The 25,768-nt window shown below is 37.4% G+C and overlaps 1 protein-coding gene across 5 annotated transcripts in view; it reads left to right on the top strand.

Moving 5' to 3' along the window:
• The window catches only part of SHQ1 (SHQ1, H/ACA ribonucleoprotein assembly factor), a 61,063-nt gene that overhangs the window by 21,985 nt on the left and 13,310 nt on the right, over positions 1-25,768 (top strand). For 4 of the 5 annotated variants that reach the window (XM_049827091.1, XM_049827088.1, XM_049827089.1 and 1 more), the window contains exons 8-11: positions 1,582-1,736; positions 3,528-3,581; positions 6,206-6,329; positions 14,025-14,145. In XM_049827091.1, the coding sequence (XP_049683048.1) occupies positions 1,582-1,736; positions 3,528-3,581; positions 6,206-6,329; positions 14,025-14,145 (454 nt within the window). Of the gene's footprint in view, positions 1-1,581; positions 1,737-3,527; positions 3,582-6,205; positions 6,330-14,024; positions 14,146-24,554; positions 24,828-25,768 lie in introns of those variants that run through there. The other variant, XM_049827092.1, reaches the window with a different exon arrangement.

The following is a 25,768-nucleotide window of genomic DNA, read 5'->3' as shown; positions in this document are numbered from 1 at the left end:
ATGCTTAGCCAGTATCACATCCTCGTCTTAAGTGTGTTAACCATTAATTGTTTTACATTTTTAAATTTCTACATCTTGCCTACAGCTTTGCTCTGCCCCCAGCTAACTATGCCAGAACATAGTGACTCAAAAAAGGGGTGGTAGAAGAATAATTGAACAGAAATTTCGATATTAATTGTAAGGTTTTGCTTTTGTCCCCCTCAAGAATAAATAATTAAAATTCAATGAGTTAAGGGGTGCATCATGTATCTACCCTTAGCACTTAAGGTTTATTTTGAAGGTGTAACAAGAGTGCTGCATTAGGCTTGTCCTCAGAGAAATCTCCTTCAACAATGAGTGGTATTTTAAACTCGGGCTGGTTCCAGTGTTATTGGTGCTTGAACAAATCATGGAGTGGGACTTCGTCAATGCAGCAAAGCATCAGCCGTCAAGCTAGTAACACATCTTTCTCTTGTCAAGTCACCTTGTGCCTGTAACTGTCTTCTGTGGTGTGACCAAAATATGCTCATTACATCTATCCTTTTTAGTAAATCAGAGCCTGTTGATATGGAATGCCTGCACTCCATGCAGCCTGGATGAAAATCTCTTAGCTCTGGCTTCTGGCTGTTTTAATGGTACTAAATGGCTTCTTGATTTACTTTGAGTTTGTACAGGGATGGCTTCTAGTCAGTTATCTACTTAATCTCTACTGTTATTCCAAGGCAATTCTGCCATCCTTTCTGAAGTGTTTTAAGTATTCTTCAGAAGGGTTACCATTCAATATTCAATCTTAGCTAGAGAAATACTTTGATCCATTGTCACAGCATGCCTGCTACGTTGTTGTTGCCATCTTCCTTATGCATCCCAAAGACAAAGTACTGGGTGAGAAGATTCTTTGGGTTGGCTCAGTATAGGCATTCTTAACTAATGAGGTACACTAAAGATAAGCAAAATATGATGGTCACTGATGGTGGACGCTGCAGCTCTTTGGAAGGAGATGCAGCTTTCATACCAACATTGGTGGGAATAGGATTTTGATCTTTCTTTGATCTTCCCCAGGCACTGGAAGGATGTTATCAGGCAGCATAAATGAAGCTCCTAAATCATGCCTAGGTCATGGCTTGAAATTGATGAGGCTTGGAAATGCAGAATTGCACCTTCTCCCCCCCCCCCATTTCTTTAGTTCTTACCCTTTTCTACAGTAAGAAAATACATGGGTTTGTTACCCTGTTTTCTTATTTTTATCCCATACAACGCGGACTTAAGAAACTTCAGTTTACTCAGATCCTGATTGTGCGCTTATCTCTCTAAGATACCCAGGCATCCACAGAAATCCTTGGCACTTTGAGAGGGGTTCAGAATTGCCAGTGTGTACGTGCACTACATTGCAGGGCTAGGACTTGACTTTGAAAGGAATATATCAGAGTTTAATAAAAGTTAAAAATGAAGGTAAGAATGATTTAGGCTTTTTCTTGAGTGATGAGTGACTTGTGATTAGTTATACACTTCTTTTTAAAGAGACTATTGAAGTAGTATTACCACCTATTAAAATGAATGTGCCAGCTTTAAATTCATAATCAATTATCCTTTTACTTTTTATAGTTGTCTTCTCTGAGGAAGAGAGAAAGCAGCTGAGAAAGTTCACAAATAAATCTTATCTTCTGGATAAAAGAAGCCGTCATCATGTGTATCTTGGTTTAATTGATATCCTTCTGGCATATTGCTATGAAATCTGTGTCAATGAAGGAGACAAGAATGTAAGTTAAAAAAATAAACCCCCAAAACTTTAGTATGTTTTAGGAACCTAGTGCTGAACCCTGTACTGTCATTTAGGAAACTTACCTTTTGAAGTGAACTTGCTTCCAAGCATTAAAAATATATAATTGAGTAAGGTAAAATGAAAGACTTCATATCTCTAGATTGAGCTGTTGGGATGGATGTGGGGATTAATATGATTTCTAAATACTTCTGTTCTTCTGGAGCAGCATTTTAGCTGTAGGAGAGCAGTCTTTTTCTGATTTGTTGTGCATCGTGATGTGTCTTGAATTGTGTAAATGCAGATTTCACAAAATAGTTGTTCTTTTATATTGATGGTTCTTCCTTCTGTTTTTTGGACAGTTCCATAATAGGTGTGTTTGTAATAACACCACTGCTGATTTGGTTTCTGAAAAAGCATGGGAAATCATTAAATATGTAGGACTGAAAATACGTGTTTAGTATTTTGTATAGGCTACCATTATATGCCTTTAACTAAACTGATTTTTTTTAAATTTTTTTTTGTGGGTTTGGTTTTTGGGTTTCTTTTTAAAGCTTATGCACTGAATATAGAAGGTGTTTCCTGAGGTATTCTGCAAACTAGAGTGAGGCATTTAAAATTTTTAAAATTGACACACATTTAAAAAAATCCTAATGTAGAGTTCTCTTTTTCTAGTATTCAAACACTGGAGGGAAGTAGGAAGGCATGTTTCCATTTTCAGGATTCTGGTGTTTGCCCATCTCTTACACAAGCAGCAGCCAGCTTTTTGTGTTCTGTATCCTAGGCTTTTTACAGGATATAAAGAATTGAGAAAATAGCATAAGTTTAGAATGGATTTCATGCTGTTCTGTGGATAGCTTGCCTTTTTGAAGTGGACTTGCTTCCCAGATACAACTTTCTGCCTAGCATCTCCTCTGCTGATACTAACCAATGAGATGTTTTCTCAGTACTTTTAATTGAAATATTTGAACATGTAATCAAAACTATTCTGTCTTAATCAGACTGAATTGCAGGGCATGGATTTTAGAATGGCAGGCAGAAATGTCCACACCTGCTTATTCAACAGAATAATCTGGGTTGGTTGTTGTATTGCATGTTAGTGTTGCATAAAATTGCAAACATGAGAGGAACACAATTGTACAATTCTTTATTGATCTTTGGAATAACTGTGTGGTATATGTGGAGAAAACACTGGGGTGTGGTTTTTTTTTTGTTTTGTTTTGTTTTTTAATAGGAAAACCAAGACATTCAGGCCACACAGATCTTTAATAGAGCCAGGATTATAGATCAAGGCTTCCTGGCTTTTTGCCCTCACCATCCCACTAGACCACATTACCACACAAATACTATGAATCTGTCACATTTTAAAAATCATGACATTTTACATGTACTGCTGGCTTTAGGACCCTGTCTAAAAGCCAAAACTCTTGAGCTGTTTTCACAGAACAAGGCATTTTAGCTTGAGTTTTGTTGATTCACATTTCTGTTGCTTGGTGAAAAGGGACAGAATTCCACCAAAATACCATTTTTCTGTGATTGCTGTTGTATTTTAAAGGCTTTGTGCGTGAGCTAGATATTCCCAATACAGAAACCAATTCAGTTATTTAACATCTGCATTGCAATATAATTTTTAACGCTGTCCTGTGGCCATTTCAATGCCCATAATATAATTACTGCTTCATATTCACAAAGGTTCTTAAATTGCTGCCAGAATGTTATCTTAAATAGTTTGCCAGCAGTCTTGAATGTTGAATTAGATAATACTTCTTTTACGGTCTCCTCTTAAAATCAGGTTGAATCGTCTTGGAACATCAGGAAATTGAGTGCAACATTGTGCTGGCTGGAGGTAAGTTAAAAACTTAAGTTTTGCATTATGTGTTTGCTTTATTATTTGTTTTTGGTGTTGGATGTTGCTTTTGTGGAAAGCTTACTCTTGCAGTATTAAAGATGAATTAAAGTGTATGTTGTCTTTTTAAGAAATGTTACGAAAAATTGATTGTGTCTTCTGGGCTCCTGGCTACTAGTAACCTCCAGAGGCTGGAGTATGACCTCTTGTCTGTCTGGGTGCTGGGCCGCCTTCTGGCCCATTCTGGAAAAGCTAAGCAAGCATAGGCACTGTGAAAAAGCTGCTCGTCTACATGCTGTCTGTAGCTCCTGGGCTTGATTCACAAGTCCTGACCTTTATTTAGGAAGTAACTGTAATTATTCCTCGCATATGTCCACAGTATGCGTGTGGAACTCCATGCTTAGGGCAAGAAAACATAGCCTTCCAGCTCCTTGATCAGAAGTTATAGATATCTTCCTGTTTTAACTGGCTAACACAAGTTAAAATAGAAAGGGCATAAAAAGCAGGGAATGTAATTTCTTGTGTCTGTCCTTTAAGCCCTACCTCAGATATATGCTTTAATAACTTTTGAATATGGCAGGCCTTAGTAAAGCAGCTTATTGTTCACTTCTGGGGGTTTTGACTGCTGAGCCTTTCTTCAGCCTTCCTAGTTCATCACTCTGCACTTCTAGCTTGCTCTTTTTCTTGGCTGCAAATCAGGTGGCTTCTGGCTTCTCCCCCATTCTGCTGTGTGGCTTCAGAGTACATCGGAGAGTGGAACTGGGAAGCCCAGAAGTAAATGCAAACCCAATGATAGGAAAAGCTCTTAGAATTCAATCAAAAGATGGTGGTTTGGGATTTTTTTTCCACCTATCATGGAGAAGCTGAATTCCACATTCTTGTAGCAAAAAGAGCTCAGTTCTATAGTTGTCGAACTGTTGTCTCATTAAGGCTTTAATGATTATGTGATCTTTCAGACATGCGCTGAATAGTTTTGTTTTGGGTTTCTTGCAGAGTTAGTTAGTGGACATATGTGGCTTTACCTGTCCCTTCTTTTCAGTGTCATTGCCACATCCCTGTTTGTTTAGTTGCTGCTAGCCCTTTGAAACCAACATAGACTACAGGAAACAAACCGAATTCTATTCTCTGCACTTTCAGATTGTTTACTGAAGGCATGCAAGCCTGTGTAATTAAGTTGTTACGGAGCTGGAAGTGGAAGGAAGGGACTTTAACTGGCTTGTAATCCATAATTTCTTATGATGGCAGCCAGCTAGAAAGAACTGTCCCGTCCTCATTCCTGAAATTACTGAGCCAAGTCTCAGTTTGCAGGATCAAAAATGAAATTTGACAGGATTCTGAGGTTCAGTCCTTCAAACGTTTCCAGTAGTGGCAAATGTTATATACAAACCTGTTCAGTGACAACTGTTTTTCTAGATCTGTTATTTTTAATTTGTTTCCAATTGAATGTTCTGCAGTAGCAAGTCACAAAGGAGTGCAGTTAAAATGCAGTGACTGCCTTAACTCTCCAATTTTTTTCAGATCCATATCCTAACATAGGGAAGGGGTTTTCTGCATGTGCTTATCCTATAATATAGCAGTTCTTGGCGCAGCCTGTGCCAACAGTATATTTCACACCCAGAAAATTCAGTCTCCTGGCACCAAGCTGTTAATAACTATATCTGTTATACAAACCATGTAGAGGCGGGTGTTTTCATCAATCTGTAAACAAAATTGCCTCAGCTATGGTTTGTTTGAACTGACTGCCATTTTGCTGTGCATGACATGTGCACACCTTAGACTCTAAATATTAAATAACAAAACATAAATGATTTAAATGCTTACCAGCGATCCATTAAAATGAAAAATGAGTTGAGGTAGTCATATAATGCAAAAAAGTGCTGGCTGTCAGCAAAGCATTTTTATTAATTTTAATAAATTGAGAGTTCAAGATGAAATAGGTATTTTTATTTGAATTCATAAATGGAATATTTTGTCTTTAAAAGTGAAAGCTGGAAAGGAAATCACTGTCTTAGGAAAGTCTTTAATAACTCATTAATGCCTCTGGCCTGAGTAAATTAGAGGTCTTCCTCACTCGTAAAGGAGGACAATGAACTGCCTTCCCTAGGCAGATATATTTATCCCTCTCTTGAATATCTATAATTTTCATGAAAGGCAGAGTCATGTATCATTTTTAAAGATCTTACATGTACACATGTATTTTGTTAATATCATGTGGTTTTAATTTTTCTTTATTCTTAAAAGGCTTTTTATAGCTTCCCCTTAATAGATATAATAATGTGGGACAGATGTAATTTATTGCTTTAATCTAAAGAAGGAAAAGTCTTGAGTTAGATGTTTTATTCTAATGTTCTCTACATACTTTTTTTTTTTAAATTCAAAACCACCAAAAGGTGTAGGACTTCTGTTATCCTGCCATGCAAACTAATTGTGCAGCGCCTTGTTTCTATTTAATGTCTTGATTTCCACGTCTATTAAAATACAGATTTTTAGATACGTGATATATAAAAGTGTGCTTTTTTTCTATTCTGCTGTGACTTTTTTCCTTAAAGAAAAACAAATGAAAACCTAATTCTTTGTATTGAAAAGCACACAGACTAATTCAGATTTTTCACCGATATACACAGAGTTTTGCTAGCATGCATGATGTCCTGGTATCTTTTGGAAGAAGAGTGCTATGCTATCCCTTACACAGACATTTTGGATTAGTGACACGTGCATTCAATGATACAGTCATGATACTGCAACTAGGTAAGTTTTTCAGGGGTTGGCAAGTGATGCTGATATAGCCACGTTGTTTGTATGTCTGGTTATTTTAATAACTTTTGAATCCTTTGGCCAGTTTTACCCAAACTTGATAGATATCGACATTTCTGGACACCTTGCAGCTTTGTGAAAATGGGGCTGGGGAGAGAAGAGAACAAAATTAGTGTCCTTACCAGGAAAAAGCCCCTGAAGCAGCTCATTTATTAGCCAGTGGGTAATACATGTAGTTGTGGTGTAAATTCAGCTGTGTTTTTCATGCCAGAAGATCTGCACAGAAGAAATGTTATGAATGTCTCATCCTTAGAAAAATCTTTGATCCAGTCCTGTATCTTGGTAAATCAGGATAGTCCAACCGTGATTCGCAAAGCTTTAGGGAAAAGGTCTTGAAAGTATTTTTCTTTATACTGTATTTGTCTGTAAAGAGATTTTTTTCTGTTGGAAAAGGACATTTTAATGAATATTTTGTTTCAGTAGGGTAGATATTGTAATTTTTTTAGACCCTATCCTAAAGGTGTCTAAGTTTTTATTTCAAAGCAGGGTCACTTAATTGTTATAAGTATAGCAGCAGTCTTGTTGTTCTTTGTGTTTTTTAATTACCTGACTGAAGCCCTGTTAAAAAAGATTGGAAGGATTTCTGGTAACTTCCATGATTTGTCTCTGTCTAAAGGAAGTTGTTAAAGCAGCATCATCTTCAGTTGTTCCAGCTGTTCTGTTTGATTAAGTTCTGTTCATCATGGTTTTGCAGTTGCAAATCTGGGCAGCTTCCCTGTGTGATTTACTGTTTGGAAGAACTGTTGTTTTAATTAACCCTTGTCAGTGATGTTAGGATTTTGACAGAAAGGAAGCTTACCCTAATGTTGAATTCCTGCTTTCCTTGCCAGTTTGTTTTTCTAGAATTAGATATTCTGGGGTTTTGTTTTGTTTGTTTGTTAAACTGAGCCAGTCCATTAACTATTTTCTTTTTTTCCTGTTCAAAATAACTATAGTTGACATCTAGCTATCTTAATTCCTAAGCTGTTCCATTGTGTGTGCCGGTTTAGTATTGTCATTCAGAATCACGTATTTGAGGGCAAGGGGTAGTTCCGTGGTTCATATTCAGTGTTACAGTTCTTTGTGGGATTGAGGCAAAATGGTTGAGATGACTCTGTGCTAAGTTCAGTGGTAGTCTGGGAAGAACAGAAATCCTGAATTTGTATCAGCATCAAAACTTGTTTTGAATCATTGTTAATTCAGTACGTCCTGTGTAACTTTTCCCTCTTAAGAGGCAAAAATCTCTGACTTGCGTATGTTATCTTAGTTCTCTGCTTGTTATTAGGAAAATAAGACAGTTCTAAATAACAGCCAAGTAGAGCTGTTCATAAAAAACAAGCAGTGAATACCATGAAAGCTATTCTGTTGAAAAAAAAATAATAAAATTTTTAAAAACCCCAACATTTAAAACTGAAGAATAAAAAACTGACTACACATCTGTAGCTTTGTTTTGTTTCACATTCAGGAGTGGAGCTGTCATCATCTTAATGACTGCAAATTATTCTTTCAGCAGCAACATTCTTTTTATATATTCCTCTTTATCCCAGACAGCTTTCATGTAATAGTACAAACTTTCAAACCTATGGTTGTTCCGGCTTCAGTTGTGCAGTTATACACAACCATGTTTGTATCTTGGGTTGTTAAAGTTACTTGCAACTTTTCTGTTTATTGTGAGTTACTATTTTCAAAAAAGGCATTCGGTGTTAGATGATTTATTTTTTTTTTTTTTTTCCTGGACAGGAGAATTGCTGAGAAACAGCACTTTGGTGGTTTATTTTCAGTGCTTGTGAGTTGTAGGATTAAAAAAAAAAACAACAAACCACAAATGGCAATATTAATCTCTGTTACTGCCAAAAAGTATTGATGATTCAAAATACCATTTACATTATAACAGTTGGGTAGTGAAGTTTTAGGGGGAAGATACACGCTGTCCCTCTTTACTTATCTCCACTGGCTTATGCTCCTGTTCGTAAGTGTGAAAATAAAATTCCATGAACAAAACTGAAATCATACAGCGCTGCCAGCCTTTTAGACTTTTTTCTTAAGAGGATACGTGAGAGGTAAGCTATTTCCTTTTATCTTGATGTTGTGATGGAAAATGGTATGGGAGTGAGCATTTGATGATCCAACGAAGCATTTTCAGTAGTTTGGTAAGAGAGGTGGCATCTACAATAACTGTGTGTCAGGTTTCCTACTCCATCCTCCTATGTTGGACATGCAGCTGCTGTTGCCTCCTTACCCTCTGCTTTTAAATCCCAGTGGCCCCAGTAGTGCTCATTGTCATTGTCTCCTTGTGTCGCCCGTGATGGTCTTGCTCCAACAGCCAAGCCCCTGTCTTCTCTGGGGGAGTATGCGAACTCATTCTCTACTGGGGCAAGAGATAGGCTAGCCTTGCTTTTTCTGACCTCAGTGATTTGCATAAAAATTACTGCCATAAGCTTTAAAAGAATTTCAGCTTTCTTTAGTTGATGGTTAGAATGGTTTAGAAGCAGCAGCAGAAGTTAAGAAAGGCAGCAGGTCTGGCTTCGTTCTGTGTGTGTCTGTGCTGTGCTGGTTGCCTGGGAAACGGTGCAGGATGGTCCGACGGGCTGCCTCCGCAGAGCTGGCCGTGGATCTTCGAGATGCTGAAAAGGCACGTGCAAGCCTCAAGAAAGAAGAATCTGTGTCCACTTCAACTGGAGTTGTTAATAGCGGAGAAGAGGACACTACCTTGAGTGTGAGCCGTGATAATCTCCAGGGGCTGCCTGGGAAGCAGACACAAATACCTTACTTCCTTCATGTGGGCATAAATCTGTTGGGAGGGGCGTTAGCAAGTTAGCAGTGTAATGATGAAGGTAATGGTAATTAATGTTAACTTCTGAAAGTTCTGGGGTTTGTGCATCAAATTAGTACTTACTATTACAGTGTGTGTATAGTGTGAAAAGCGCTAAGTTTTTTTTAAGTAGCCAACTACCAAAGAATTGGGGAAGATACAAAATGGATGTATTACCTGTCTATAATCACAAGTTGGGAGGGGTGAAGTGTGTCTATGTATTCTTAAAAGAAATAGATTTGTAGATAATGCTTGTACTGTCAAGGCACATTTGTTCAGTCAAAATGTTTCTTTCTTCAAACTTCAGTGGAAGTTGAGTCATGCTTTTGAGGAATTTCTGTTTTTACAAAATACTTAGCAAACTATGCAATGTGCAGAGCATAGTAATTACAGCATTAAATACTCTGTTACCCTCATTGTTGACTGGAAATGATGCCTCACCAGTTTGGCACTGTATTGCAATACATGGGTGATGAAGACAGGTAAAAATGACTGTCAATTAACAGATAATGAATGCAGTTAAGTAGTACCACAAAACTGTTCCTTTTCATGTAGATGCAAGAGGACTGGTGTTTAACTTAAGAATCGGTTTGAGTTGGCCTCATCCTGACTTGGGGTTTCTTTCAGGATGCTGGTAACAGAAACTGGGACATAGTATAATACAATGTTTCGATAATAGTAATAATAAGCACAGTAAACTAATTTATTTAAAAATAGTTAAGAATTCTGATGGGACTGAACTCTTACGCCTAAAGTTATGTAACTTGACTCTAAAAATATTAGTGCTATGATGGTGGATCACTTCCGAGGTACAGGATACTGCATTTTTAAGCTATTAAGGATCCTTGCGTGTGGTTGAAACACTTCTTATTTTGAATTAAGACTTCCTCACAAAGTGTTAATTGTAAGGCAAATGCATTAAGCTGATTAATGTTGAGGTCCTCAGCAGATTTTTTCATATGCTGTTTTAGTGATCTATAATACTTAAAATACCTCAGCAAAACTGTTCAAAATTCAGCATACTTATCTAGGGTATCTACTGTATTTATCTGTTCTTTGGATAGGATTAAAAAAGTGTATGAAATGCAGTGGTACATCCAGCTACAGTGCTATGTCCAACAAAATGTATATACTGCATTTGACAGTTGACTAACAAAAGTTTATCAGGTGTGGGTTTTATGTAAATATATGGAGCCCTTTTTCTTTTCAGTAGATTTATAATAAGTGGTGTGGGCTGGTTCTCTCAGTATTTACTGACACTGTGTTACCATTGCGTAGTACTGATTTGGAAGTTACCATCTATGAGCTAATAGTGAAGAGGAAAGTCATTTGTGCTCTTTTCTGCAACATAAAATATGCTTTGCTTCTTTCCATACGGAAGTTAACACTAATAGATTAAGGATTATATAATACCCATTAAAAAGAGATAGTACTGTTGCCTAGCTGGGTAAGTTATTACCAGGACATTTTCATTTAAAAGGCCATAAGAGTTCTTTTCTTGTTTTTAAGAGTGCTGTTCTTCACTCTTTTTAATGAGACAGCAAAGTTCAGTTTATCTTTAGGTAAATGCTCCTCCTTCTTGAAAATGTGGAAAAAACATTGCAGGAAAAATGACTTAATGTAAAATAGAATGATGGGACTATTAATTTCCTTTGCTTCCAAATACTCAGTATGAAAGCTGGTAGAATTTCCTGATGCTGTGAAATCAGTAGGTTATTGTATTAAATGGCAGATATAGAACTAGGGTCAAATTGTATTCTTTTTTGAACTAATCTGTGGAAGGAGAACTGGATTTCTGAAACTGTAGAATTCGAGTTGTGGGCTGTCATCTGCCAGCTGTCATAGCAATGAACTCCAGAAGAATCCAGTGATCTGCAGACATATGCTCTGACTTCCATGATTTTTGCCTTGTCTGCTCAGCCTCTTTGCTGCTTTTTCTCTGAAGTTAAAGCTCATCCTCTCCCCAACAGCAGTGTAATGATTTCTAATGGCAGGAAAAGAAAACCACCTTTGTCTCAGAAAAACAATGGGTTAATACTTAGATTTGGTATCCCATCTTGCAATATATCCCAATTTCAAGTTGGTTGTTGTCCTCCTTTAACACAGCTCTTCACATCAAAAAATAGAGGGTAGTAGAGTCTGTCTTAAGTCACACACTTTTAAGTTCTACATTTTAAATTTTAATAGTTAGAAGATCAAATATATGTTTTATTCTGTTACATAAGTTGGAATATTTTTATTTGTACTTTTAAATGTAATGGGTTTTGGTTTTGAATAATCAGGAAATAGTATCTGTACACAAAAAGCAGCGTGTTTATTGATCAGTATAATGCAGAGCTCTAACTTTACACAGAAGATATGCGAAAACTGACTTAAAAATAAACCATGCATATTTTCCTGAGATGATTATCAAAGTTTCTTGTGCCTGCCCTTAAACATTTATTGCTGTTTTTCTAAATAGACAATTTTTCTTCATCACCCTTGAACTTAAATGTGCTTGCCTCTTTAAGCTATGTGAAGAAAATGAAACCGGTTATCATTGGCATGTCTTCATCTTCTATTCCATGGTTTTCTTAACTCCAGTATACAGTGAATTTAAAAAAATGACAATCCTAGGGCTATAAAAGAAGTAAGACCTTTAAAACTAGCACATTTTAGGTTTGCTTTGGCAGACAACCTTTCAGTGAGTTGGACCAACATAGCTGCCAAAAAAGCCCCTAGCCTGTTCATCTTTTTGCTTTATCAGTTCTCTGATCCAGTTCACGGTATGGTTTCACAAATACTTGCACTGGCACATCACAAAGAGCTGTGGAAAAGGAGGTGGCAAAGGAGTGCAACAAAGAGTAGTTAAGTAAGTAGTGTAAGTAGTAATACTACTGAATACATAACCACAGCCTGAAAGTTAAGACCAGATGTCTACTGAAGACTGAAGCAGCTATCCAAAGGCAGAACCTACTGTATGGAATTTCACAGAAATAAGCCAAGAATCATCTGTGTGTTACGGAATATCCTACATTAAGACTTAAATAGTGTTTGCTCTTCAGCTCTTATTTTTTTATTGGTGTGGTAAGGAGTTAAATGCAGTTTTGTGTAAGGACTTCTTGTATATAGGGTGCATGTATAAGATACATATTCTGAAAGCAGAAGTTTGGTAGTTTGCTGTGCTCCATGTGTTTGCTTGTATGTAGGGTTCCCTATTTTATTAAGTCTGACTAGATTTTCGACCCCTCTGATTAGAGGACCATTAAGCCACTATAATCTTTAATTTATGAAGAAAGATTACTTTTTATTGAGAATTAGTATTATAGTCACTAATTTACATTGTTACTTGGCAGATGAGTAACAGTAGTGGATATTGTAAATGGTGTGGGTTGGCAGCTTGACAGCTAGAACCTTAAAAATTAGCAAAATTTTAATTCCACATATTTCTTTTTAAAAGAGCACACTTCTTTTCAGTTAAAATAGTTAAGTTTGACAAGCTTGGCTTAATAAGCATTGACGGTGATACAATCTAACAGTTCATCTTTGTGTTTTTATATTTTCTTTCCTGACTTTTCTTCAGCTTGTCTCTTCCAAACCAGTGGGGTTTTTCAGTTCTGTTTGCCATGGCTTTTTACCTTCCACATTCTTTCTCCTTATTGCCATCTTCCACACCCTTTAGCTTTCATTCTGTCTATATTTTTTCAGCATGGAATTACTTAAAAACAAACAAATAAATTTTGTGCTTGAACAGCAGGGGGAGTTCTGATCCGTTTTTTTTTGTTTTTTTTTATTTTTTTTTTTTTAAATCTGTAAAATGTAATTTCATCCATGTTCAGGTTTCATAGCCTAGGAGGAGCCAGCCTCTTGGGAGAGGGTTATTAGATTCCATTTGCAGTAGTGGCTGTTTTCATTTGAATGGTTTTTTTTTCCCCCCCATTAAACAGTGAAAATAATTATTTTTATTTTTTTAGTGCTCCAGCACTTAACCCTTTAGCAACTTTCACCAGAAAACCAAGGGAGGACATTCCAGCTAATTGGAGGTTACATTAATCAGTTCTTTTCTTCATAAACAGTGGTTGCGTATGAAGAAAATTAAACCAACTACAAAAAGATTTCTGGTTGTAGAATGAGAAAACATTCAAGTTTTTAATCTCTACCTGCATTTATCAACTGTATGTCAAATGGCACCTTCTTGAGCCTGAAGTGAGGTTTTCTTTCTGGGGGTCTCAATTTGTCAAATTATTCTGTAACTAGCAGAAGTAGGAAAATTTCTGCTTAATTTAAGGCAATGGTTAGATGTTAGGTAATGGCATCACTTACACTGGCTTACACGATTGCTGTGGTTCCTGCGTGCTTAATCCTGTTGTGGGCTGTGTGTTCCCAACCTTACTATTTTCCAACACAGGTATTTGTGGAGGTACATGGGAAGATAGGTTTTCCCTTTCTTCAGATAAATGATGGGGCATAACTTTTTGTTATTTGCGAGTTACTTTTCAGCTTGCACCTTTTTTCTTTTTTTTTTTTTTTCATTATGGTGCACTGTCTGACTGTGCTAAAGTCTGGGCCGGCACAGCTCAGACAAGTGGAAAACCTGGGGGAGGGGGCTTCTTCAGCTGTAGAGAATTACACGCATGACTATGCCTTGAGGCTTCAGTCTTGCAGAGATTCCTACTGAATTCAGAGGATCCACATAGATGTGGATACTAAAGGTCATAGTCATGTTACTGCTGTTCTGAGACTGTGAATCGACTTCACGTTACAAGATAGCTGTATATTAAAGCCTCAAAGGTGAGGAGATGGTGAAGATTATCTATTATGATTTCTAGTGAATTACAAAAATAAAAATCTGTTTCCAGGAAAAGCTGCAGTTTTGAAGTGTCTGCTGGACATTCACAAGATTTTTATGGAGAGTGACCCTGCCTACATCCTTAATGATCTCTTCATTACAGACTATTGCATCTGGATTCAAAAAATCAAGTAAGTTCTTTAGTTATTGATGTGGAAAATGTTTTTAGCATACTTCATCTATGAACAAGTGTCAGTAAAATCAAAAGAAACGTTATCTCTTATAAACGGAAATATGATTAGTCTTTTTCACTAGTAACCTTGGCTATTCAGCTATTCTTACTACATAAGCAAAGACATGCAGTGCATTTTTTTATGTAGTGACATCATTGGAGAAGGGACAGAGGAATTGCATTTTAAATAAAAATGTGAATTTTCATTCATATATTAATGGTTTTGGAGGAAAAAACAGCTTCTGGGGAATTTTCATTCTATAGCACTTACGTAACATCAGGAAAAAGGTTGGAAACAACTCCTAGTTCAGAACTGAATTTATAACTTCCAGTAGTATTGACAATTTCCAATTCTGGTCAGATGCGTGTGCTATTTACATCTGTATGAAACAGATGACTTATGGACTGTAGCAGTAGTACCAATTGATTATTAACACCAGAATAAGTGTCACAAATCTCTGTGGGCTGTGTACTCTTGCCCCTGAAGTCGCTTGCCAGCACTCTACCTGACAATATGCTTTGGCTTCCACTTCACTTGAGAGGAAACAGTGACTCTGCCATTTCCAGACAAAGTTCCTACGCTTCAGCACTTCCGTGTCTCACCTGTGTTCTTTCAATGGAGTTAGTGTGGCTTTACTGATTTCCAGAGCCTTGGGAACTTTGTAACCAGACTGGTTAGAAGTATTAGCATGCTTTAATGGTTTGAAAACAAAAGTATTGGTGGGGGAAACAGTGAGAAATGGATTAAATGAACAAAGCAAGCTGCATGTTCTAATCTTACTGAGCTTTATATTGTTGTTGTCAAGTTTATTCTATTTTTCATGCAGCTTTTTTTTTTCTCCCTCCCTTTTTATGTCTTCACAGCCTTCTTTGAAGGCCTACAAAAGTACATGTATGAGTTGCAAGTTGTATTTCTCTGAAAAGGAAGGTATTACTAATATAAACACAAAAATTGCCATTGTCATATTTTTTAATATAGCAATGTATAGACTCATAAAACAGTGAAACTCATACAAAGTCTTTGCATTCCAGTTTACAATTTAACGAGAGACTGTGGGAGGAAAAAAAAAACTTCTTAAGTGCACAAGACACAAGAAGCAGTGAGGGGATATAGAGGGAACCTGGTAATAATCGTGCTCAGGAGGGGGAATATGAAAGAGAATTGAGCCAGCTTGCATAGGCTGTATATTTAGGTGCGACCTTACCAGTACTACTTAGATACTTCTTAGAGAATTAAAGGCTTTCAGTTTATAGCTGCTTATTACATGTTGTAGATATTGTTGAACCTTATTCTTTGTATGCTTTCAGTGACTATGTTCCTATAGGTACAACGCACAAAATATTCTAAAACAACTACAGGTGTTTCCGAATTTGATTCATCAACCCTGATTAGTTACAGGAACAGCCAGTTCATTTTACATTGTCATTTTTGAGGAGGCCTGTTTGAGCCACACCTTAAATACAAGTATGGGGAAATTCATGTTCAGGTTCAAGTTGAGTTGAAAAAGTGCAGTAAATGAAGGAGGGAAAAGTTATTTCATGCATCTTTCACGAAGAAATGAGTCATAAGACAGTAATACCACTGCTGCCCATATCAATGAATATAATGTCTAGCAAGTCAGTCATAAAACCCAGGGCCTTCTTTAAATACAGCGGCGAAAAATGTATGGTACATATAAGTGACTGATATATTAACACATTTACTCCCAGACGCATACATTATGTACCAGTTAAGCAGAACTGACAGCTTCTGGAAAGAGGGCAATTAAGCTATCTTATTGTCATAATGACATGGCACAATAGTTGTCTGTCATTAGGAGAACAGGAGAAAGAGGAACTACAGAAACTGTTCCTATTTTTAGAGTCTGAATCAGGAAAGCATTTAAGCATATGCTTAAGTCATTCCTGTTCAGTTTAGCAGCGAAGCATGTGCTTGAAGTTAAGCATGTGGGAGGTGAACAGGAACACTTTGTTTTTTCCCTTCTGTTGAAGGGAACAACAAAGTTCACTTGTCATTCAGAAAATACATTAACAGGTATAGAAATGGGTGGTGACTCGTCTGTTAGGGACAAGGATTCCCAGGTCCCCAAGGTAAGGCATCTGGAGAGGAGGGTGGTACGTCTTCCATTCCAGAGGAGAAAGGTTAAAATGTCCCTCTGGTAATTGCCTTTGTGGTGAAAGAGTTTTGGGAGGGGAAGGTATTTATAGGTATTTTTGTGGTGGTCTTTCAGTGAAGTTATTTGCATGTCTGATCAGTCTGGATATTTTCTCTGTTTTGTTTCTTAGCTATTTGCTCCATGCAAGTTCATTAACTTTCTTTGTCTCCATTTTCTCTTGTCTTTTCATAGCTGTCATCCCAGGGTGTGCTCAAAATCTGTGGAGGGTTATTCTTTTCTTCCCCTCTTTCCCTGGTGTGTAACCAGGTCCTAGTGAAGGCTGAGGCCTCTTTGTTTAAACAGTTAAAACAGACTGTAGGTTCTTTTTAGTGAAGGATCTGGGCACTTTAAAAACAGCTGGAAGCAAGTCTTTTAGCTCACCTGTACTGGCAGAGAAAAGTCTGGGAGCTGTAGGTTTAGAAAAAAAAGTTTGGCATAGGCAAAAATGTAATGGATGTATCAAGTGGTAGTAAGCATACAGCCCCATTCCAGATTAAGCCTCCAGGAGAGGAACGCCATTGGTAGGTACTAGCTTTTAAATATTCAATGTGGAAACAAAAACCTTATGGCCAACAGTGTGTCAATAGATGATTACAGATTTGTTTTGAGATCATAGTTTGGCTGCGGCTAAATTAGATGAATAAGTGAATGTGCCACTGGGCTGGCAAAACATGATTTATTTTAAGCACAATGTATCTGGAATTGGAAATGATTAAGCTCCTGAATAAAACACGTGCAGGTGGCTAATAGTCAACTGGGTATGGTGAGTACAAGCTAGTTCTTTAATTCTAATGATTTTTATTTTTTTCCCCAGTAGATTCCTAGAAGTCTCAGACAATGCAAGATACTAGCAAGTGTAGCTAAAATTTCATCTTCCTGTTTGCAACTTATAGCTAGTTTTACCTGCTTTCTATGTTCTAGTATTTCTCTTCGAGCTGCTTGTGAAGTTATTATTAATAATTTAATCTATTGTATAAAGTGGCATGTAAAATCCTTTTAAGTGTTCATTAGGTTTTGAAGAAGGGGAGCGTGTTGCTCAGCAAAACATAGCAGAAAAGAGGGAAAAGTAAATGTTAACCTGGGTAACAAAAGCTAGGAAAAGACCTATGGAAGCAGCTTGTAGTAAATCTCAGCAGGTGGTGTCAACATTTATGTTGAAAAGCCAGATGCAGCCAGATGGAAAATTGCATCTTTAACCCCTGAGGTCATAATGACATGTCATCACTTCATTTGATCCCCCTGCTAAGTGAGCTTATCATCCACCCTGCTGTCACTTCTGTTATTACTTTCATTTCCATAATAAAATTAAATTTAATTTGTCTGGTTTGCATGCTTTTTTGTCTTTAGGTCAGAGTTTTTACAAACCACTACGATACATATGGCAGCCTCTCCAAGGTGAAGTTATAACTGAATTTGTATTATAAGTATGAGCTTTTCTCCATCTTTCATGCCTTACTTTGAGCAGAAGGAGATGAGGGAGGGGAGAAGGAGCTTCGGGAAAACCACTGGTTGTCTGATAGCTGCAATATGGGCTGCCATGACCAGGGGAATCTAGAGGTGAGTTTCTTGCAGGAGAGCTTTTTCCCTTCTGCCAGAGGGGAATTAAGTATCTGTTAGAAGTCAGACTAGTTTACCCACTGACTCTTGCTGTGCTGAGGTTCCTTCATGTAGCCTGATGTCTTTCTCTAGAGTTTTGTAGTCCCCTTTGTGCCAGTCTGTATTCACATCACTTTTTGTTGTCCACTGTTGCACATATGTGCCTTCTGGTGGCATGATGCCTGCTGGCCGTAACATGGGTGGCTAGGTGGAGGGCTGAACAACTTCCTATGAGTCCTTGTCCAGGCAAGCAGTTAAGTGCATACTGTTCTGCATCCCTGCATGAGAGAACGATGTCTACCTAACATTTAAATACATGTTTAGTTTTAAACATGTACCACTTCAGTATCAGTAAATGTATATTTTCTGTGTTCCTGAGTTGGAGGTGAAGGTGTTAGTGTTCGTGGCAGTTTTCCACGGGTTAGTATACTCTACTTACGCACAGTTGTATAGTTGTATACTTCTCAGAGTTTTATGGCTGTGAGGAATGCAGGAGAATAAGGCATTTGATCCCATGTAATTTGTATTATATTTTTCATTATCGCTATTTTTCTACTTTTTACCCTACCATCTCACCTTTCATTCATGATCTGTTCTATTGCAAAAAATTATAAAATCATTATTTTTATTGTGTATTATAGTAACTTCAACTCTCGCAGTAAAGGACATCTGTATGTTAAGAGAGATGAGCTGTTAAATTGCCTCAGTGTGTCCTGTGGAACTGTATATGCAACTTGATTTGTTATACCGGTATATAGGCCACTTTAATGTATGCATGCTCTGTAGTCGCACTTTTGTGTATATGTGCTCTGCAACCCAAGACAAATGTGATCTTGCTAATTTTGGTGACTGTAGGTGTAACATGCCAGTTCAAGCATGGGCTATTTGCCTTAAAGTAAAAAACAGGATTCCTGGTGGCATTTATACAGTCACTGTAGAAGCTGCTATCTTCATTGCAGCTAACTAAATTAAAGCTAAGTCAGATATTCCTAAGCATGTTACATTTGCTTCTCCTGATTTGCAGGTGAGACATACCCTGAAAGATAGGCTAGCTTCATAGGTCTGTTCTCCTTTTCATCTCTTTGTTATAATCGAAACCTAGTCCTTGTTACAACATAATTACCTAGTCTGAAGCCAGCAGGGAGCTGCTGCTTTATGTGGAGGGTGTGAAGTTCTCTAAATAAATGTAGGATTAATTACATTCACAGCATGTCATTGAGGTGATGAGATTGACTGTGATTGTTCAGCCCCCCTTTACTTTTCTCTAGGTTTTCTGAATTACTGTTTTAATCAATATAGTGTGATGTGGGCCTGAAGTGTTAAGGCCTGATGTTGCAAAGGTATTAAGGAGCCCAGGTCTTCTAGAAAAAAAATAAGACCTGTGAGACTTAGGCTTTTTACTGCCTGTGTCACATTGGATTGTAGAGTACACAAGGGAGTAAGAAACTCAACCTTCAGCATCATAGTTTCAGTCCGTTGCATTGGTTAAAGTTTGGTAGAGGGAAGATTTCTTTATGTTTTTTCTGACCTTTTTCATGGCTTTAACTGACTTTAAAAATTTATTTTACAAGTTATCATCTCTATATTTGCAAAACAGACCAGGTTTGAATGTGTAAGACTGCTTTTCAAAGCATAGATTTGATAATCAGGGTAGTGCTGATAGTTTGATTCCTGTTGTGCCCATTTGAACACACTGTACTACACTGAATCTTCGAAAGCTTCTCTTTGGTTCATATGAGTATTTGCGTAGCTGTATAGATCTGTTATTCATTTACGTGAAGTTCTCTCCTCTATAGAGCATCTTATTTATGTTCCTTGTATCTTGTTACACATACCAGCTCACCCATATGCCTATGCTGTGCTTGCGTGTAGGGCAAAAAGCATTTGAGAACAGGTCATGTATTACAGCATTCGTGAAAGAATTACCTTAAGTTTTTGCTAGATTTGGGAAAATGTTTTGTAACATATAACATCTTTAAGCTTCTGTAGTCAAATATTGTCATCTTTAGATGACTGTAAATAGAATTTTAACATTTATTCCAATTGTATGTTAAAATCTTTTGTGAAACTGGTCATCTATCTGCAAACTTAGGAAATTTGACCCAGTTATTACTTGTTAAGATCTGGAAAGCTTTGAAAAGTGTTTTGAAGTATGTAGAAACTATTTTGATTGTGCCATTTTTGCAGCTGTTTCTTCTTGGCATTTTTGTTTTCTTTAGTGGTTTAGGGTTTTGTAAAGCTCAAAATACTTGAATAGAGGAAAAACAGGCTTTTAAAAATCTTTTGGTGTTTGCTTTTTTGCTGCTTGTAGGGTTGATATTCATGAAGTCCTATTCACTCTTAATGGCATTGCCATGTTCCTAGGAATGACTCAACTATAACTCTGGAACTTAGGACTGTACTGCTAAATGAGGGGTGAATAGAATAACTCTTGTTGACTGTGCACCTCTAGTATGAAAATATAAAGTTCAGACAGGAGGATTCAGGAACAAAACTATCCTAAAAGGTTTTCAAATGACGTACTACTAACATGTTAGTTTATTCAATTTGCAATCTGTAATAAGGGGAGGAGGGAATGTGTTAACAGATAAGAAAAATTAATCAGTGCTTTAAAGCATTCTCAAATGTTAGAGGAATATGCTAATTTTCAGCTGTTAACCTCTTGGATTCAGCAGCCATGATTCAGAAGAACAAAGGCATAAGCAGTGATATGTTCTGGATGAAAATCCTGCTTCTTGGCTCTGTGGGATTAAACTGATTCATACAGCGTGTTTAAAGCTCTTCAAACAGTTAAAAACTTAGGAAGAATACACCTCATAGTATTGTATTTTAGGTGCATTGCAGTTTCATGGTCAACTGTACTCTGCTTTGGCTGTACTTTAGGTTTTACTTTACCTTCATTGCTGCCCATGTTAACCTTAGCTTACTGAAGGCTGCGGTAATTTCAGGTTTGATAAAAACTCCAGTATTCAAAGTAGGTGGTGCAGAGAAAAGCCAAATTGCTTTCACGTTGCTTGCTGCTTTGAAAGCAGCCTTGCCATTAGCATATGCTTTTAGCGTATGTTCTGATGTAGCCAGTTATGTTATTTATCAGATAGTGTAACAACAACCCCATTGCCCCCGTTGCAAAATCCCTTATTTTGATCTATTTTGTAGTTAGAGGATTATGTTTTTCACTGTACTTCTTTAATAGTATTGTCATTTTGGATACACTGAAGCCATTTAATTCCTTGCCCTCCGCCCCCTGCAAAACAAAACAGCTTGTTGGATTTTGGAGTTTGAAGGCTATTCTTTCCTTTGCTATTTCAGCTTAATAAGAGCTGTACAGGTACAAGGGATAAACCAAAAAATCTTGGTGCCGCTTGTGATCACACCTTTTCCATGAACACAGTAATAAAGCTGTGTTTTATCTGGTCACACACGCTTTACCCTTATTGTCCTGTGATGATTTGCTATAGCAGTAGCTCATGACTACAATCCCCAATTATTGTAATTCCTTCTTAGGAGGCTTTACAAGCTGGCATTACCACTGCTGGCAGCTAGTTCAGCATGCAGCACTGCATTTGCTTACTGCTTTGAGTAATCATGCTGCATTAGGTTTGCTTTTCATTTACTTCTTTGGTGGCCTGTAGTGGTGTGTTAACTTTCAGATGTCCCAGCTGGTTTTTGAGCTTTTACCAATAATGGGAGCAGCCACTTCCAATGGTCTCTTTGCAGGCTCTTTGAGGTTCATTTTATGCATATTCCAGTTTACATACCACCAACAGTAGGTGTTACTAATGTGCCAGTGTTCTAGGAAATACTGGAAAATGGGGGGAAAAAAACCCAAAACAACTGGGAAAACACAGGTAGGTTTTTGTTGCATTATAAAGTTAAGACCATCCATCGTTTTCAGAGTTTTTGTCCGAGTACTGTCCAGTATCTTTAAAAAATCTGTAAGAAAATACAGTATATGTCTTTTTAGATAAAAATTTTTGGTGACATTAAATGTTATTTATTTAAAGGTAGAAAATGAATTGCACACACCGACCCTGACTGGCAGTATGTGCTTATTTGAACAACGTACATTTTAATACCATCAAGTATAAGATGGCACATTCACAATAAAAGATAGTAGATTGTAGTTATGGATTGGAGAATATAAGCCATTTGAGGGTAGCAGCTCCAGAAAAATAGGTTGGGTTGTGCTTGAGAACAGTTTAAACCTGAGCACCTATTTATCTCTGAGGAGGTAAGAGCGTGAGTACAATCTTCAGCAGTAGAGTAGTATCATTTAGGAGAAGGAAGTGGCATGACCTTAGAATGAATGCATCATTTGTGAGACTCTGCTAAAACACAGACTAATTCTAGTGTCTATTCAAAAAGATGCTGAAAAATGGAGAGAATTAGGGGAAGAAAGATTCCATGAATGTACATGTCTGAACGACATATGTTATGGCAGGAGACTGAATAAACTCAGTAGTTTGTTGGTAACAAAGCTAAAGGTTGATTTGGACTTTTCTGCAAGTGTGATGGGACAGAGATTTCAGTTTTTAGCCATTGTGTAGTACAACAAAAAAGGATTAAAAATAAAATCCATCTAGTGGAACAAGGAACAAGAAAAATTCAGACAGCAGTAAGTTTTCACATTTTTCTAGTGAAGAGTAATTATGAGTTGGCTCATTCTCCCTAGGTTGTTGGGTAATTCTGCAGTGTCTTGTTTCCATCAAGATAGCATAACTCAAAAAAATACCTTGTGGTTCAAGCATTAGCTATGGGTCCAAGTGCAGAAAGTATTTGAGATTCTGTGCAATTTATTATGCTACTAAAACAGCCTTTTCTAGTCTTACAAGAGGAAAGGCTGCTATTTTCCTTAAAACTTGGATAAGGGTTTACCAGTTTATCAAAGAGTACATTGACTGTTGGTGCCTGAATTTGGTAGAGAACCCAGATTTATTTATTTTCATCCCAAGTAATCTGCTTTTAATCCTTAGATCACAGTTCTTTGATTTAAAAATAGTAACTAATAATTTGCAAGCACATTATAATATGTCTCCTCTTTCACTGTTTTGATGCATGTTTTTAATACGGTTTCTTTTTTGTTTACTGTCATCTTGAGCTGCCATGCCTCTCGTTAAATGTTGCATCTTATTTAAGGCCTGAGCTGTCACTTCAAGTGTCTGTAAAGCAGTAGGTGCACCTAGAGCACTTTGTAAATAACAATACCCGAGTAATGTAATATACTGACTTATGAGGCTTAAAGCAAAACACTGTTTGCCCTGAAGGCTGAAAAAGGTGATAGACAGGTGGATGTAATAGCAGAAATTCCCCTTTATATATGTTTTAGCAAGCCCTGTAAAACATGGATTTTTAAACAAGGGATTTAATGTCTCCTCCCAGCTGCTCGCTGCAGTTTCCTTTGATGTTTTTCCTCTCCTTTCCTCTGTTGTTTTTTTCTATTTATTCCATCACTTTTCTATAGCTCATATTCCTTCAGGCTGCGTCTGAATGCACCTTGCTGTGGGTAGAGGAGGCAAAGAAGAAAGCCATTTTTTTTTCTCCCTCAGGCTACTGCTTTGATTTTCCAAAGTTGTTGGGAGGCAGTTCCTATCTGCCTACAGAAGGGTCAGGGATCTGTGTCATGTCTTTTCACTCAGCACATCTCAGGCTGACTCTTCTTCTGTTTTGACTAGGGGAAGGACGAGCTTGTGTAGTTGTTGCCTTTCTAAGCCGGCGGAGTGTGCAGCTGTGATCAAAGTGGGAAGCCGATCTGCAGGCTGATAATGTCTTCCAGTTTTGTTTCCAACCTCATCAGTAACTAGCTTGGTCTCTTCCACCTACCCGTGCCCCTTGCAGTGATTGCACCATAAATCTCAAGACAGAACAGGGGTAGAATGAGAAAGGAAAAAATGTTGAACGAGATGATAATTTAGTCTGTGGCCTAATGCCCACTCCCCACTATTCCCTGGGGATTCCTTCTTGCAAGAACTGGGCAGTGTGGGCCAGCTATGTGATGCTGCGTGCATGGCCTGCAAGTTTCCCTGTCGCGGTCACGAAGCCAGATCTGCAGCCAGTTCAGTGGGGTGTGCTGGTATTATTATTAATTATTATTTTTCATAAGAGGCATGATCACACTCTAGAGCATCTGATACAAAGTGCCTTGCGAACACAACAGGGTGTGGGAGGGAGAGGATGGGAGCAGGCTATTCGGTTTAGGCCCTTGCAGAAATCTGCTCTCCTGATAGGAATTTGCAAGATGCTCAGATTTGGTGTCTTTTTATGTATAGATTGTGTGAGTTGAAAATGGACTGTGAGTGGGTAGGCTACAGGTGGTGTTTTCCTTTCACATGTTAAGGGTGTCAGTTGGTAGCAATGGAGCAGTGTCAAAGTTAAAACTCCGCTTGAGCTAATTAGGACTTCTGTTGTTTGATGGATAAATTCCATTGTAAAGCGCTAGGATCATGTTGAAGTCATGTACTTGTAATTGTGCCTTTAAGCCTGTCCATTGTCATTGTTATTGTTTTTGTAATACATAACTTTAGTAGCATTATCCTGACACTAAAATTCACATATTCTGCACTGTTTTGTGTGAGTACCTTTCATTCCCATATTGTAATACAAATTGCATAATTTACAGTGTAGGAGTGCTATCTCCTAGATCACCAGCGGTGATGGTGAACACCAAGTTCCAGGTAATGGCAGTTAAATTTGAGGGAGACGGGGCTAATGTAGAACAATTGTCAGCGTTCCGTTTCTCTAATACAGCCAATACTTACTATCACATTATAAAATCTGTTCCTTTCTCTGCATCTGTTTTGTGGTGAGTTATCTGTTCATCTTTTCATTATTTGTATTTATCATACATAGCTTTGGAAGCTGTGCCATTGTTAGATGTTTGGACTGGCTGCAACTTACTGAAGCTCTTTTGGCAATGCTCAGCTGCTTCTAAGCTCAGTTAAAGTATTATTAAAACATATAAATACTATTTAATTTTTTTTTATAGTCCAGTATTAATTCTAAGTCTGTTCTCTCTTATGAATATTTTCATAGTATCATCTACATAAGTAGGCTGTACTTGATTTCTTTTATAATCCATGAAATGTTTGTTTTCAACTTACCAAAAAGACCAAGTAGTGAAAGTAAGATGTTATATTGGAAAGCTTCATCTATTTAAAATATTTATAAATGTGAAGTTCAGCTCGTGCAGTATTTAGGTTCATTATGAAGGAAGCACTATGGAATTTCAGAATAAATATGGAGGGAAAGTCACTTGAAATATTCAGACTTATAAAAGAAGTCACTTAAATTGAAATGATGGTGCTATGTTTTATATTTGATTTATAGTTAACAAACTGTAATACTTTAAGCTATGTAGATGGCAGTTCATGTTTACAAGACTGCAAGCTGGATTGCAGTGTAAGTATATCACTCTTGTGGTTTCAGAATTCATGTAATGCCCTTTGAAAGCCAGAATTTAAAGATGAAACCATTTTATGTTCCCCTTAAACTCACCGGATTCTTCCACAGCAGCCATTGTTTACGGTGCAGCACTGCTTTCTGTCACCTGAAGATAAGTGGTGGGTTTCTCTTGTCAAAAGTAGTCTCTTTATGCTGGATTTCTGCTCTTCTAATCCTGTCAATTTAAAGTGGTGGCATCTTGCTTACAGAGAGATGCATTTTCCAGATCCCTTTTTTATAGCGTGGTTTTCCTATATTTAAGATAAAGATTTGGTGTGTAGTGAATGCTTTTCCAGTCTTCAATTTGTCTGATGTCTACAAGGGAGGGAGGAAAAAAAAAATGCTATAAACTTCCTACAAACCCAAACCTTGTGCCCTAATCTCTTTGCCACA

This window comes from Accipiter gentilis, chromosome 23 (assembly GCF_929443795.1).
Source record: "Accipiter gentilis chromosome 23, bAccGen1.1, whole genome shotgun sequence".
NCBI classification, from domain to species: domain Eukaryota; kingdom Metazoa; phylum Chordata; class Aves; order Accipitriformes; family Accipitridae; genus Astur; species Astur gentilis.
Note: the sequence above shows the minus strand (reverse complement) of the source record. Positions and strands in the feature narration are given on the sequence as shown.